This window comes from Epinephelus fuscoguttatus, linkage group LG22 (assembly GCF_011397635.1).
Source record: "Epinephelus fuscoguttatus linkage group LG22, E.fuscoguttatus.final_Chr_v1".
NCBI lineage: Eukaryota > Metazoa > Chordata > Actinopteri > Perciformes > Serranidae > Epinephelus > Epinephelus fuscoguttatus.
The window spans coordinates 18,540,334-18,555,728 of NC_064773.1; the positions used below are offsets into that span (position 1 = coordinate 18,540,334).

Genomic DNA, 15,395 nt, shown 5'->3' on the forward strand with positions numbered 1-15,395 from the left:
CAGCACGTAATTTCAACCCATTACGTGCTGCCACCACGGAATATGGTCTTAAGAGGTCGTGGTCATTTCACGTATTTCTGCGAGATCAGGTTGGACTGACATTTTCTGTTTAGAGGAACATGAAGTTGTGAACTGCAGTTTAACAGGACAACACAAGTCTACAGTAAATAAATGTTACTGAAGCACTTTAGCTGAAGACAGTTTGGAGGTAAAGGTACTTTGAATTTGGAGTTACTTACATTTAAGATTAAAGTAACCATACACATTTACATCTGCTATACCTCAGCAGTTACACTGTTATAACAAAGTGTTTAACTGTAACTATTGATTACAATGTACTTTAAATAAACTAAATATAAAACAATAAAGAACAGCAGTTAACTCAGATATAATCCTGAAACTTTAAGCCTGACTTTTTCTTACAGAGCTAGTAAAATAAATATAGTTATTTATTGCCTTAACACTTTAATGGTGTTTTTAATACGCCACTCACAACTAGAGATGGTAATAGAGTGTGCCAGTAAACCCAGAACTCCGTTAGCGCTTTTAGCACTTCTGGTTCTCACGTCTACGTCTTCAATACGTTTTTTGAATGGGATTTTGGTAAAATGCCTCAAATAAGGTCTGTGGTTAACAAAAGCTTAAGTGAGTTTCAGGTTTTGTTCTACGACATAAAACACGTCAGTAAATACCCTACTTGTGAATTTTGAAGCTTTTACATGTCGTAAAAAAGGTGGTTGCTAACAAGATGCTCAATACAACTACAAACCCTGTCGGGGACATTAAACGTCATCACCCCCGAACAGGCGAGAGTGCTGGCAGTCCGCCATTACAGCTTCTTATTTAGCTTAAACAGTTTGATTTCCCCATTATACAATGTTTTTAAAATAAAGCAGCCAAAATCAGTTGAAAGCTTAGTGGCGGTGACGTTAAGAGTCACGCGACCGTAGAGTAGTCATGTAGTCCATTAAAGCCTAACGTTAGCTTTTTGCTTCTGGTGATCGCATTTAAGCTTCAAATGCGGTATGAAAGGTGTTCATATGTGAAGATTATCTCGCTGAACAAAACCTGTAAGTATCATGAACTTGTGTTAGCCACATAGCTAATTTTCTGACATAATCCAAAACGCAATGCAAAAATCACATTCACTTTCTCTTCCGGGAACCAGCGTGATGCTAAACTTCCGGGTTTTGACGTCAGCCCTGGCACACTCTATAAAGTAAAGAAATGACTGAACTAAAAGACAGTGAGAACTATACAATGTTTACAAAGATATTTTCATTCTGGCAAACTCCCCATATTACGCTGATTTTTTAGGTCTATACTTTTGTTTTGGGTGTCTACTGGAACATGTTTACATCCTTAAATGTTCAATAAACACATCATTTTCCACATATCTGCCTGAACACACCTTTATTCAAGTGTTGCAACTGTTGCATATTTGCATCATTGACAGTGCAAATAGTTTTGACACAGAGTATTTTCTGGCAAGTATTTCACATTTTTGTGCCGTTTATTTATAACATCCCTGGTGTGTAAAGCCCTTAAGCACATAATACAAGACTAATGTAACAACTACTTCTTTGCAAGATTTTCTATTTAAAGTTGTAGTTCATCCAGGTCTGCCAGGTTGGTCAAGGTTTCCTCCATTGAAACTAAAGAGGTGAGGCAATAAAAGAAGCATTCTGAAAAACATCTATTTTCAGATGAGAGGAAACCACACAAAAAGAGGCTCCATCTGGGCTACAACGATTTTATCAACAGCTTTCCCACTTTGGTCTTCCACTCGGGACCAAAAATAAAAAAAGAACAAATATCAGTGGAACAAGGTCGGTGTTAAAAGGAATATAATAGGTATTTGTGGAGAGGAACAGTTAAAGCTCAGTGAGGTTAATTATGGCTTTGATATGCATTTAAACAGTAATGTGAACATCTTTTTTCTTATTCTGAATTCACTGGCTCCTCATATTACCTGCTTCTATAATTAGAAATCCTAATAATAACATAATACATTGTGTTCAAGTGCTCTTTTCCATACACACCATAAATCACAATGAAGTATGGATCATTTTCAATGTTTAATCTTTTTAGTGTTTTCTACAATTAATTTACAGTATATCTGCTCACAATGTCCATAGTATAACATTTGTTTTCTGTGCTACATTACAGAGAAATACAAAACCGTACTAATGAACCTTCATTAATATAGGCCTATATTTTATCTACAAGTGCACGTCACACACTGAGCGAGCCGCCTGTTAATGACGCTGTGGGCTAATGGGCATGTAGCTACTTCCATGTTTCAGATGATACGTCATGTTTGTAGTCGACCAATGAAGATGAGTTTACATATCACCTTGGGTTCGTCCTTCACCTTCTCAAAATGATCCCACACTTTGGATTTCCTGCCCGACATGTTATTAACTAGCCTGTGGAATAACCGCAGGTACCAGCCCTGGAAATTAACATGACTCCTGTCTGACTGCTGAGCGTGGCCACTTCCTGTGTCTGTCCTTTCAAATTAAACTCCCACATGGTCCAGTCATATAGGTTTTGATTTATTTTGACAAGGCACAGCTCCTAATAGAGTTTCACGTTTGTTTTGTTTGGGGTTTTTTTTTTCTGCAACCAACTGGCCAATGAAATCTTGCAGATTAATGACCTTTCTGGCTGACTAACACTTGGTCGACTACTAGGGGGCAACCCTATTAACTTCCCTTCATCTTACCAGGGCCCAGATCTCGCTGCTCATCTCTCAGCTTTTGCTGGCTCCAGGGCTGTTACTCGGACTACAGATTGCACTTTTGTATTTTCGTACGCCCGCCACCACAAACACAATAGTATGACAACTTGTTAACAGGAATTGGGTGCCATACTGTTTCCTGTACTGTTAAAATAAAGGCTGAAAAAATTGAGATCAAATGGTAAAAGTAAGCAATGTTGATCAAATATGGAATAAGATTCTATTACTGCGTTGCCTATTTCTCACCTCAAATGTTCCCAGAAACTTCTTTTAGTCCACTGTTTACTTGTAATTCAAGATTGCATGTTACCAGCTGACAACCACTGTGTCAAACGAAGTAATTTGCAAAATGTCACCCACTAGTGGAAGCATTTATCAGACCGGTGTGGTGCTGTGCATTTTGGTCGTTGTAGGTTTTCTACCTCTTAGGCAAAAGCAAATGCCACAACCCTTTTTCTCCCTTCAACCCTTCTGCCCACGTAGCACCAATTTCAAAAGCATTTGCATCTCTCTACTGCATAGACAGCCCAGGTTTATGAAAAGGCCATCTTTCCAGGCAGCAGCGAAACATCTCTTAAAAAATAAAAGTGAAAAGTCTTTCGGTCAGTACACTACTAATTACAGCTACTTTCAGCTTTAAGACTTCATCTGAAACCTTGGCTCCTTTCAGTGCTTACACTTCAACTGACATCTTATCCTATTTAAGTGCTTCTGCTTAAACTGACGCTTCAACTCTTTATATTTCACATTCAGTCAATTCATTAAATGAATTGATAAACCAGGCGTCTTTGAGGTACGGCGCAAGGTCCAAAACCGGATAAATTATGAAGTGTAACGTTTTCTTTTTTGAAATAAACTTTCTGTTGATGAGTTAATTGTTAGTGACGTTGAACATACAGTGTAGCTCATTCACAATAATCCTGTTTCCAGATGAATGTGGTATTTAAGTGCCTTATTTTCCTATCACTGACATTGTTTTCATCGTGAATACCTGCTGCAGAATGTGTTGTGGCATGGCAGCAACAACACAGCAGTCAAACTTGAATTTATGTGGCTTAAAAGATATAAGTAAGTTGATTAAATGTTATTTCGTTATCACCAATTATTCAGGACATCTGACCTTGAATGAAAATCAGATAAGGACCTTTGAGTAGTAAGTATTTAAACCTCTGTTTTAACCTGTTGACAGTTTTTGCACCTGCAATTTTCAGCTTTCTTCAAAGCATTTTGTTTTTCTAGTTATGCTTTCCAAAAGATGTTTCAGATTGTAGCTGACGTGCAGTTTGACCGGCTCATCCAAGTTGTTTTTCTGCCAAAGGACATGAGATCCTTTCTACAGTTTGACTTGTGGCCAAACAAAAGGCACCTTAACCACCTGAACCTCAGTGACACGGGTTAGTTCAAATCTAAAAATACTCACAAAGATTCCAGATGAGCTGCCGTCAAGTGGTGTTTACTGTACTGTCCGCAGGTTCACATGGCTTGGCAGTCAGGACAGAGTGCACATAGCACTGCAGGAACAAATGAGACTTGCTTGTAAATTGTTGCGGTGAAGCTAAACCGGTGCCTCACACTAGAGCACTTTTGTCAGGTATGAGATATTTTTAATTCAAGGAGAGCGTTGTCTTGATTAAAGTTCCATTTTCATATGGATAAAATATAAAATAAAAACACAACAGTGATCCAGCCTAGAAGCTTTTCCATTAGCTGTCCTCCTGTGCCAGAGAGAAAGAAAGAAATGTGTTTTACATTTATAGTTTGCTTGGATTACTGTAACTAAACGAGTTAGCTATCAGTAAGCAGTGGGAGCGACTTTAGTTGGCAGAAACTCAAACAACAGAAAAACAAGCATGAGGAAAATTCAGCTTGAGACATAGTTGAACCTAATCGTAACCATACTGTCCTCTGTAATTCTGTTCCTCCTAACAGATTAGCTGAACACTATACTTAATTCAGCCTGAATGCAGGTCAACAGATGAGAAGAATCAGCTCTGGGGACAGTTGCCCCATGTATCACTTCCTGTTTTCCTTTCCCAGGGCAAGAGCTGCTCCAAGACAAGTGTCTGAATGTGTTACCGTGATGGTAACCATGGCGCTGTGAAAAGCCTCCTGTCCTGGCTTCTGGGCCTGTGCCCCGCACCAGCCACTTCATCCATTACTGCCCAATGACAGTGGTTGTTAACACTCCTCTTGCCCAGAACCAGCCAATCAGAGATGACGTGGAATGCAGTGCCCTCGCCAGAATGTTGCCCACTCTCTGGCTTTATCAGGTTGCAGCAAAAGTCAAACGTAGGCCCCTGTGTTTGGGATGGGATTTGTTTAGGAGGTGTGCATGTGCATGTGAGTGTGCAGTCTTTTTTAGCAGCGGCATGTGCTGCTGAGCACACAGATGTTTCTTTCAGAGGCGGCTATCAGTAGAGAAGAGCCTAGAAAAGGAAGGGAGCCAAGTGCACGTCCTTGAGGCACATTGAGTGTGAGTGGCGCCTCGTTGTCCCCTAAATAAGATTACGGCATTTACTCGCCCCCTGCTCCTCCTCTGAGAGTGCAACACAATAAATAAAAGAGGTGGGTGTTTTTTTTCTCTCTCCCTCTCTCTTGGCAAAAAAACCCCCCATTTCGTTACGTTGGCACATTCTTTTCAAAAGCAACTCACTCCCCCATACAGAGTTTATACGGGCCACAGCGCTGGATGAAAGGAAAATTATCTCTGAGAGAATATTGCTGATAATATTTCCTCTTTATGTAGATGAAAGCCCATGTAAAGCAGGCTTAAAGTCTCAATGATGATCACAGTGTGAGAATGTGTAGATAACAATTGACTTAACTTGCTATGCAAATTAGCAGGAGCTGGGTTGAGTGGAAGGTCAGCTGGAGGATTTGCTTCCATCCCCGTTCATGTTGGCGTTGTTGAAGGCTGATCTAAATGAGACGTGTTATACTGCCTGCCTGGTGATGTTCTGCAAACCACTGATTTGTTACATTTGTACATTTCATGTGGCAAATGAACTGTATTTATGTTGTGCTTTTCTAGTCACCAGGTGCCACCTGCTCGTCAGATGAACATTCACATGCACATTTGGGGTTCAGTATATTGCTCAAGTCAGTCCACTTCCTGTGGACTACAGGGGCCAGGGATCAAACCACCAACCTTCTGATTAGTATACGGTCGCTCTACCACAGCCACCCCATTTCAAATGTAGCAGATATGTTGGATCTTTGTATTTCTTTACGTTTTGACAATACCAAGGTTCATTTGTGGTTATGTTTAGGCACTAAAAAACATTTGGTTAGAGGGTTAGAAAAACATGTTTTGGCTCAAACTACCCCGTTTGATGGCAATAAACACAGCTGGACATGTCCCGACCTCTTGTTTTAAAACACCTACTTTTGTTGGTCTCGAACAATGACCATTTATAAAGATGGACAAAGCATCTCCACTTCTTCCCACTTTACAAAAATGAAGCCAAAATATCCCGGATACAGGCGCTGTCGTCCTTTGTCTGTGGTTCTAGAGCCCCAGAATTGAATACCTGCCCATACAGCCATCCGAATGATTATGAGCAGCGCTACTGATTGTGAACACACAGTCAGGGATACTCAACTTGCTACTTGCTTTGCCAAGGAGACACTTTTTCGAAATGGCAGGAGGCCAGGGGCCAGATGCAGCAGCACTGCACAGGTCAGGTGTGCACAGGGGCGTTTCTAGGAATTCAGGACATTTGGGGCATAGACTGGACTCTGTTGGAGGGTCCAAGGAAACCTGTCCTGGCACTTTTTTTTGATATTTTTATGCTTTTTATGCATTCTGTCACTGTATTTATATTAAAAGTTCACAAAAATGTCAGTGTGAATCAATTTATTTTCATTATGAAATAGAAACTTGTTGGGGGGCCACCCAGCACCCTTTCGGGGGCCAGATTTGGCCTGCGGTCATGATATAAAAACCCCTTTTTAAGAGCATCCAATAACTAATTTAGAGAAAACTTATTAAAAAAAATGAACATGTGAACATATATCAGCATGATAAAAATCTACCTAAAATAACAGAAAGCACTTACTTGGATCTTTTTTTGCTTGGCCCATGTCCCATCCACAAGGCGGCTGGGTTTATGACCTACACTGCAGCCAGTAGCAGTTTGAGTTGCGAGGTGGATCAGTTGATCAGTTTGTGGTTGGATCAATCAGACCTGATCAGATCAGATTAACTGGATGAGATTAGAGGAGCAGCTGCTGCAGAGGCGAGTGAAAGCAAACTTTCTGTTGCTGCCATTACACGGGTTAGACCTAGCGATGGACAGTGGGGTACGTGGTTTCCATAGGAATGCAGCTGGTTTCATCTGAAGTAGATTGGAAAAACGAAGGACAACACTAAAATGGGAACGCTGTTCTTTGAGATGCGTTCTGTTTCTATATGGATCAGTGATCGGTTAAGTTATGTTTTCACAGCGCCTGGGGTTCTGCTGCTCCGTCTGTGCTCAGAGTTGCACTCTAAAAATGCAGTGTTCTGAATAACCAAGAAATATATTCCAACAGCTCTCTGAATTAACAGTCCATCTCTGACAATATAGAATCTCAAATATGGCATGAGACAGTTAAACTAAAAAAGTCAAATTGTGCTATCTATAAGATTGTTGTGCAAATCACAAAATATTCATAAACCTGTTGCACTTTTAAAGCCCCAGGTTGATCCACCACATCAAATTGATACTGAGCATTTTTAAAGTTCTTGAGTCTACACCGAAACTTCATTCAAATGTTACAAATGCAAACTATCTACAAAGGGTTTCATGCTGTGTAATTAGGCTTTTATTTATTTATTTATTTATGTACCTAGCCAGTCCAGGATTGAATCCATCAGCCCTCCAGACCCAAACCTATTTCTTTGATTAGCTGACTGCCATATGCCATTAGCCATGTGCTGTACATGTGTGCAGGGCTCTACTCCAAAATGCAGTATATCCTTTTGAGAAGGGAATTTGCTCCTTGTCTGTGGGAAATGATTCTCTTCACCCAAAATAAAATAAACGTATCTCCTTTATATAATCACATCTGTCGCATGAAAAGCTGAAGTCAAGCTAGAAATTAAAATGTGCTGTAGAAGCTGATTTCGAAAATGGTATTAAGGTCTTACTATTAAACACAGTGATGCAGTTACTCAAATTTTGGGTCAGGCTGTCCACGCATTGGGTTTGTGTTTTCAAAGCTGAACTCCTGGTCTCAGTTTGGCACATTCATAGATGGCATTTTCATTTGATTATGTTTTTTCCTTTGGGGAGCATTTCATCGTCACACAGTGTTCACAGAGAGTTAGTGACTGAATCTGGTCCACTGCTGACTCAGGGTCAGAGTATCCACAGACAAATGAAATGCAGCCATGTTCTTTTTGTAGTGTTGTCTTTGGTAGTCAGCCGTGTCACATCAAATTGAATTTTTGTTTTTCCACAGAGAGTCAGCAAGCGGCTTGTTTATGGCCCATTAAATCCACTACATTAATGTCACTCCTCATACCTAAAGGTGATGTGAAGACTAAGAAATGGCAGTGTTTCATGTCTGAGGTCAACTGGATGCTGTTATCATCCTTCCAGGGTTTTCCGTACCTGGAGTTTAGTATGATGCAGCACTGAGATGGACTCTGCCAGGGAATGTAGGATGTGACCCAACAGCCACAACCATAGCCAAAAACAGCTTCTTAAGCATTTAGAAAAGTATAATTACATATTAGTAGCCAAAATTATAGACATGTAGCCAATAGTTATGACTGTGTGATAAATTATAGGGATGTCACAAGGACCAATACCTTGATACCAAGTCGTTACCGAAATTCTGAAAGCGTGATGGTACTTGTTTTTTCTACAGTACTGTTGGTACCAGGGAGGCAATTCCTCCAGACCTGATGGGGCAGTATATACACCAGCAAGTGTTATAGTCTGCTGTCAGCTTAACATGTATTTTACACTTTAGTATGTTGTCAGTGCATTAGCTCAACTTCCCCTGTTCCCTCTTTTTGTGTCCAAAATCCTGAGCATCTACTTCTACATATTCTGGACGGTTTCAATAATTGATCCAGAATACAACAACGAAAGCAGGATTTATACCTCTGCGTCAAATGGACGCCGTAACTGCGGCGTAGGTTCTGCATCGAAGTAGACATACCTTACATTGTAGCCTGATGTGCACCTCCCTAGAAATGTAACTACACGTTGTGGCGTTGAGACACCCTATTTATTTTTATAAGCTGAAACCATTTCCCTCAGTGGAAACAAAGCTTTGATTTACTTTAATTTCACAAATAAGAAACAGTAAATTGTGAAGACAATAAAGCCTCTGGGAAATAGCACTTAAAGTCTTGTGTGTGATTTTTCCTGGCTTCATATGAGCAGAGGAAATCTTCGCAAGTAGCCAGGCTAATTTATACAATGTAAAATGCCACAGGCATATGCTAATAATTAGGGATGGACAACACAAGCAAAAACACTATTTGAAAATTGTGGCAAGTATTCGACAATTTTTCGAATAATCGCCCCCCCCTCATCTTTAAAGGCCCAAACATACTCGGGCGGAACGGACTCCACGGAGGTCCGCGCGGACTCAAAGCGGACGTCCGCAAGCCCTGTGCGCACACACCAGTGACTGCTCGGCATGTATTTTTCACATCGCGGGGATTTTTCACAGACATTTTTACAGGAAACTACAACGCGGAAGTACGCTCAACTATGAAAGCCCGAATGACTGCGGACATTCCTCACGGAGTAGTAGTCTCTGCATGTTTCTCCTGTTTGTAGAAGAGCATCTCACACCGCTGTAGCAATCCTAGATTGCCCTCGTGTGGTTAGGAGCTGAATTGCATGTCAAATAAAGGGGGGGGAATAAGATGGTGAATAGTAATAGTCGCATTAAAAAATCGATTTTTCAAAAATAAAACGACTATTCGATAATCGAAAATCATGACCCATCCCTACTAATAATGTTAACATGTTGTATTTGTTTGGAAAACGTGTTTAGTATTAAGTTGTATTGTCGGTGAACCTTATGGAACCAAATTTTGTAACGTTACCTACCTACCTAAATGTCGCTGTTGTTCCTAGCTTCATATGAGTAGATGAAAAGTACGCTAGCTGCTACGCTAATTTATAGAATGTAAAATGCCAGAGGCTTGTGCTAATAACATTAGCATGTTGTATTTGTGGCGAAAATGTGTCCAGATAAAGACAAGTGTTTGTCTGTGAATGCTGCGAGTTATAGTGAAGCTGATTTGTGTACTTGTGTTTGTGTGTGTTGTGTCTGTTAGCCATGTTTAATGTGTGTTGTGGGTGTGTTTTGAATTAACTAAACATTACAGCACTTAACAGCACGTAACAGAAGAGTGAGACAGACACACAACTGCACAAGTATAAATGCTCACATGGCATAGGCCACATGCGTAGGCTCTGCATAGAGCTGATGGCCAAGCATTCGTGGGAAAAATGCTCAGAGATAATCTGTCTCACCAGTTTCACACCTCTTTAACAAATCTTCGTCACTGTCTTATATTGGTAGTCCTTCTGAATGCATCCTTAATCTGTGTAATAACTCTGCAAACACATCATCTTTCTGCCTAACAATAGTCTGTAACTCATCATCTTTAAATTAGTTACACCACAGGTTAACACCTCCATCGTCAGCATACAATTGCTCCCCTTTACTGGAGGCAACTGGAATAAATTTCCAACAGAAACGACATTTACTTTATCCAATAGGGAAAAATCACCACTGTGTTTGGTCTGCTGTAATCTGCAATTAATATATGCCATTAGTTTGTGATCAACCATGGATATTTTATCAACTATTAGAATTTTCAGGTTACTTTTAAGGTGTTTAAGGTAATTTTCTGTCTGTGCCATTGCGAAATATATAATGAATAGTTAAAGGATGTAAATTGTGTGTAACAGTGCCCGTCAGAGCAGTTAACAATACAATCACGTCTTCATAATAGGAAGATGAACGCCTACATGCACGGAAGAACAATGTGTGGAAGATGGCAGCTGCAGTGACAGCTCCACCTCAACTTGTCAAAAAGAAAAGCATATTTTTTTTTAACTCTTTGCCATGGGAGTGCTGCATGTTTACTCTATGCTATAAATGCCAGTAGTGTGATGAGGCACTGAGCGTCTATTCTGTACTGAGTGTTGTACATTTGGTGTTTTTAAAAAAAAAAAAAAAAAAAAAATATTCACCATTGAGTAAGAAACCTTTAGTCAAACCACCATCATTATTGTGACAGAAAAAATGTTCATTTCAGGAATGCTTAATTTGGTCAGGAGCATCAACATCAGTAGGTTTTTTCGGACTTTAGTGACGATCATTTGCAGGACAATTAAATTGCTCCTATCTGGTCCTTGTCCATCTAGAAAGTCCATTCCCAGAAGTCCACTGTTGCCCCTCCTTTCTTGTATTTCTGGGAGTTTGACTGAGTCATTAGGTAGCCGGGCTACGGCCTTTCACAAGGCTCTCACTGTCCGGGAGGCCACAGACCGGGGATAACTCAATTTGCCTCCTCTCACCAGCTCTCTGACTCTTGTCTTTTTCTCTCTGCTGTGCAAATGCAGAAATGTAAAATGAAGTCAACCTGAAAGAATCTCTTGTCTGTACCGTCTTGGCGGTCAGAGGTACTTTTCTTCTTCTCTATACGAGATGTCAAGTTACAGAGGATGCAAGAGAACACTTTTACTTTCACTTTTTAAAATGAATACATCCCTGTCAGGAAGACCTTTTGTGCATCAGAGTACTGAGTCAGGGTCAATTACTGTAGACGAACTTGACCTTATACAGTATGTTGTTGTGGGATGTGCCATATAATCTTTTTTCTTTGTGTCCCTCAGGCGGAGTTCTCAGAGATCAACCTTGCCTCCTACGTCACCTCGGGATGTATGGTGGACATGCAGGTCAACAAAGGTGGCACCAGAGTGGTCAGGTAAGATGCTCGAGGACTAAAGAGAGCTCGAGTCCTGTGACACATTTGCCCACGCAATCTGTAATCTGCCTCAGTGAGCCTGCACAAAGGCTCCTGTTCTTTTCTCTCGGTGGCATTGTGCATAACTGTGTATATATAACATTGCTTGCACTCAGAGAAATCAAGGCTGTAATGTGATTACGCCATGGGAAAACAAAAAAGAAAAACATCTTACCCTGTTTCAACCCAGGTGGGAAAAGTTGTGTGACCATGTTTATAAACTAGTAAAACTTGTCACCTCATCAGTGTTTATGTGCTTTTGAGCATTGTTTTAGCTCTACTTCATAGTTTAAAATACATTTTACCAGGAGTTTTGGTTTAGCAATCTCATCAGCACTATGACAGTATCAGTAATTCCCATTAGGTCACTGGTAGCAATTCTAGCTCTTGTGGTAACTAGGAAGCAACTTAAACTAGTCTGTGCACATATACGTCTGATCACCGTGTAGAAATCAGATTGTTTTTGAATCCTTCATTACTGCTGTTGTGCGGCTGACAGTGGTGCCAATGGCTTGTACTTTACCAACCCAATTGTCCGGAAAAATGTTGATATTGTAGGTTTCCGCAAACCTCAGATTTGTAACATTTATACATAATTATGTAACGGATACGGTGAAATAGTTCTTTACATTTCAACAACACTGTGGTTAAAACTGCAAACTGTGATTTGTGATATTGGGCTTTATAAATAAAATTGAGTGATTGATTGATTGATTAACATGTGGTCAGGTTGAGGCAAAAAAATCACTTGGTTATGGTTAAGGCAAAGGTCATGCTTTGGCTTAAAATTCCAGCTTGTATTTGCACAATCATGGCTGTAAATGCAGCAATGTCCTGGTAAAAATAAATGCTTTTTGGGGCACTATCCCCAGAGGAAACACAGCAAAGGGTAGCTAAAAAACACCTATGTTTGTTGCCTAAAAAGCTGCTGGAAACACAGCAATGACTTACTAACAAACAACTGGTTTTGCAGTGTATGGGTCTTGGAAAGTGTTCTGCAGCTTGGCAGGTGTCTCGCCTCTTAACCGTCCGATGATAAAGTCAACTTATATACTACATCACTTTAGAAACATTGATATGACATGTATGAAATGTACCGATGTAATGCATTCATGGTTTGCAGACACATACTGTGCCAGTAATTTATTCTGGTCTGACTTGATGCCAATAACCACAACAAAGAATAAGTTGTCTCACTCAAATGGAAAACACAAGTCATTTTTTTATTTTTAGGCATTTCGGTTGTTTGGATGCATCTGATATAAAAAAAAAAAAGAAAAATAGAACTTCATCTTGTAAGCAGCTCCTGTAGCATGTGACATGTGAAGCTGGGTATTTGAATAGACTGCTCTGTTTTGTGAAGTTGGCACTCAAGGAGATCACTGATGATCAGCTGATCCGGATGGAAAAGATGACTTCATGCTTAACCTACATTATGAGTGTAGGTTAGGTGAAAATGATTTCTGTTAACAAAACAAATGTACAACACAGCTTTAAAAAGGCTATGACCAATGTTTTTGTTTTAACAATGGGTCTCATGACTGCATGTAATATTAAAGGGGCTGCTCATAGTGAAAAAGTCGGAGTAATTAACTGGCTACAGTTCTCTCTCAGCTCTGTTTCAGGGTCTTTTATCTCCTTTTTCTGGTCGTCCAGCCTGCAAATTTACTTTTTTGGTTCTCTCTAAAAGCTCTCATCAGCTGTTTCCAGCAAAAATGCTCTAAAACCTGTCTGTACGCAACCTGCCCAGCTGTACTAGTGCATTAAAGGGTTAATTATCTGCATCGTTTTATGGAAGTCATTAGTGTCTAGTCAATTAGCTTGGAGAATAATAGTCTTGTTGTTATGTTATGCCTTTGTCTTCCTCACCCAGCATGGCATCAGAGGTCACTGCTATAAGAACGATTATACACACTATATATCTGCAAACTCCCAGCAGTCCCCTGCTTCTTACTCTCCATGCTTCTGCACTCTGATTGGTCCATTACATCAGCTAACAGAGTGCATGCCATCCAGTGTCAGCCCACCAGCCCTCATTCCAGCCTTCTTGTGCAATAATCAGCTAATCTGTGTTTTGGCCTCAACTCTACATAGCTTTTGCAAAATAATTTCTTTATCGGTGTTGAAAGTGGCATTTGTCCCGGAAACGGCCTCACCGTGCAGCGCAGTGTGAAATCAAGCGCGAGTAATCACAGAGCAGGAGCTGTAATACGGCTGATGTTACAATGCAACCTGTTGTCAGAGCGGACACAGAGGTTATTGTTTGGGTCGAGTATTTTTGTGGTGATATTGCTGTAATGATAGAGAAGCCGAATTGGCTGCAGATGTACTGGCTGCTGCCTTGTTCACAAACACTGACATTCACTGCCAAACTGTTGCAGTTTAGCTTGTCGCTTGTGACTCTGAACTTGCCTACAAATCGTAAAACGGTTGTTTCTAGCTAGCAGTCTGATTGGTTGGTGACTAATAAAGCTTTGTGGTTAGACTGGCGATTTGAGAAGCTCATTGAATGAGACACTGAAAGTTTCTCTGGATAAATACTCCCTAGTGTGAAGGGATTAAAATCTGTCCTTGTTATAGATTAAAGCCAGTGAAAGCTAATTATTTCTCTGACAGCAGTGTTTTTCATTCTCAGCCACAAGAATGCTGTAATAGAAACAAGACCCGAGCACAAACTAAATGCGCTCTGTCTGATTGCATTTTTCCATGTGTGTGATCACGGGAGCGCTGCTCACATGCACACCCACACGTTCACACAGTACTGTATATTTAAAGCCGGTTCCTGCTTCTCCACGTGTCCTCTGGCTGTTCTCAGAGCTCTGACTTCTGCCCTCTGTCCACAGGCATGCTCTCTGATCACATCTCCTCTGCTGGCTCCATGCAGCAGCACACTTTCTCACAGTTCTGTGGTTTCAGTGGTTGTTTGTGCAGTGAGATTTCTTCTCACTTGTGCGTTACAAAAATCTGAATCTGCTGTATGGTTAAAGATAAGGGAACAGCGACAAGGGATCTTACATGGTTGCTCAAAGGGGACAGTTCATGCCAAAATCAACAAAACATATTGTTCCTCTTACCTGTAGTGCCAATTATCACTCTAGACTGTTTTGGTGTGAGTTGCCGAATGTTGGCGGTATCGGCCATAGAGATGTCTGCCTTCTCTTGAATATAATGGAACTATATGGCACTCAGGTTGTGGTGTCAAAAGCACCAAAAAAATACATTCAAAGAACTCAACAGCCATGTTTCTTTCTAGAAATCATGATCCAGTTACTTAAGATAATCCACGGACCTTGTTGGGAGCAGTTTCACGTAGAAACTATTTTTTGTCTACCAACCTACACCTGCCAGGGGCGCCCAGTAGCTCACCTGGTAGAGAGGGCGCCCCATGTACAAAGGCTGCGTTCTTGCTACAGCAGCCGTTGGTTTTGCTGCATGTCGTCCCCTCTTCCCCCTTCACGCTCATCCTGTTGTAGCGCCTCTAGTCCTAAGTGGGTGGAGTAGTGGAGATGCTGACATCTACCTATGTCCGATAGGAGCTATATATCTTAAATGACTCTCGAAATTGCAGTTGGTATTGCATTCAACAGTTGACAACTTTTAATGCTTCTCAGTAACAAACATTCACAGCAATGTGGTCTGTATAAAACATAACAAAATAGAGCT

General features: G+C 40.6%; 1 protein-coding gene across 2 annotated transcripts in view; it reads left to right on the plus strand.

Moving 5' to 3' along the window:
• The window catches only part of LOC125882566 (synapsin-3-like), a 187,155-nt gene that overhangs the window by 63,963 nt on the left and 107,797 nt on the right, over positions 1-15,395 (plus strand). For both annotated transcript variants that reach the window (XM_049566343.1, XM_049566344.1), the window contains exon 4: positions 11,602-11,693. In XM_049566343.1, the coding sequence (XP_049422300.1) occupies positions 11,602-11,693 (92 nt within the window). The remainder of the gene's footprint in view (positions 1-11,601; positions 11,694-15,395) is intronic.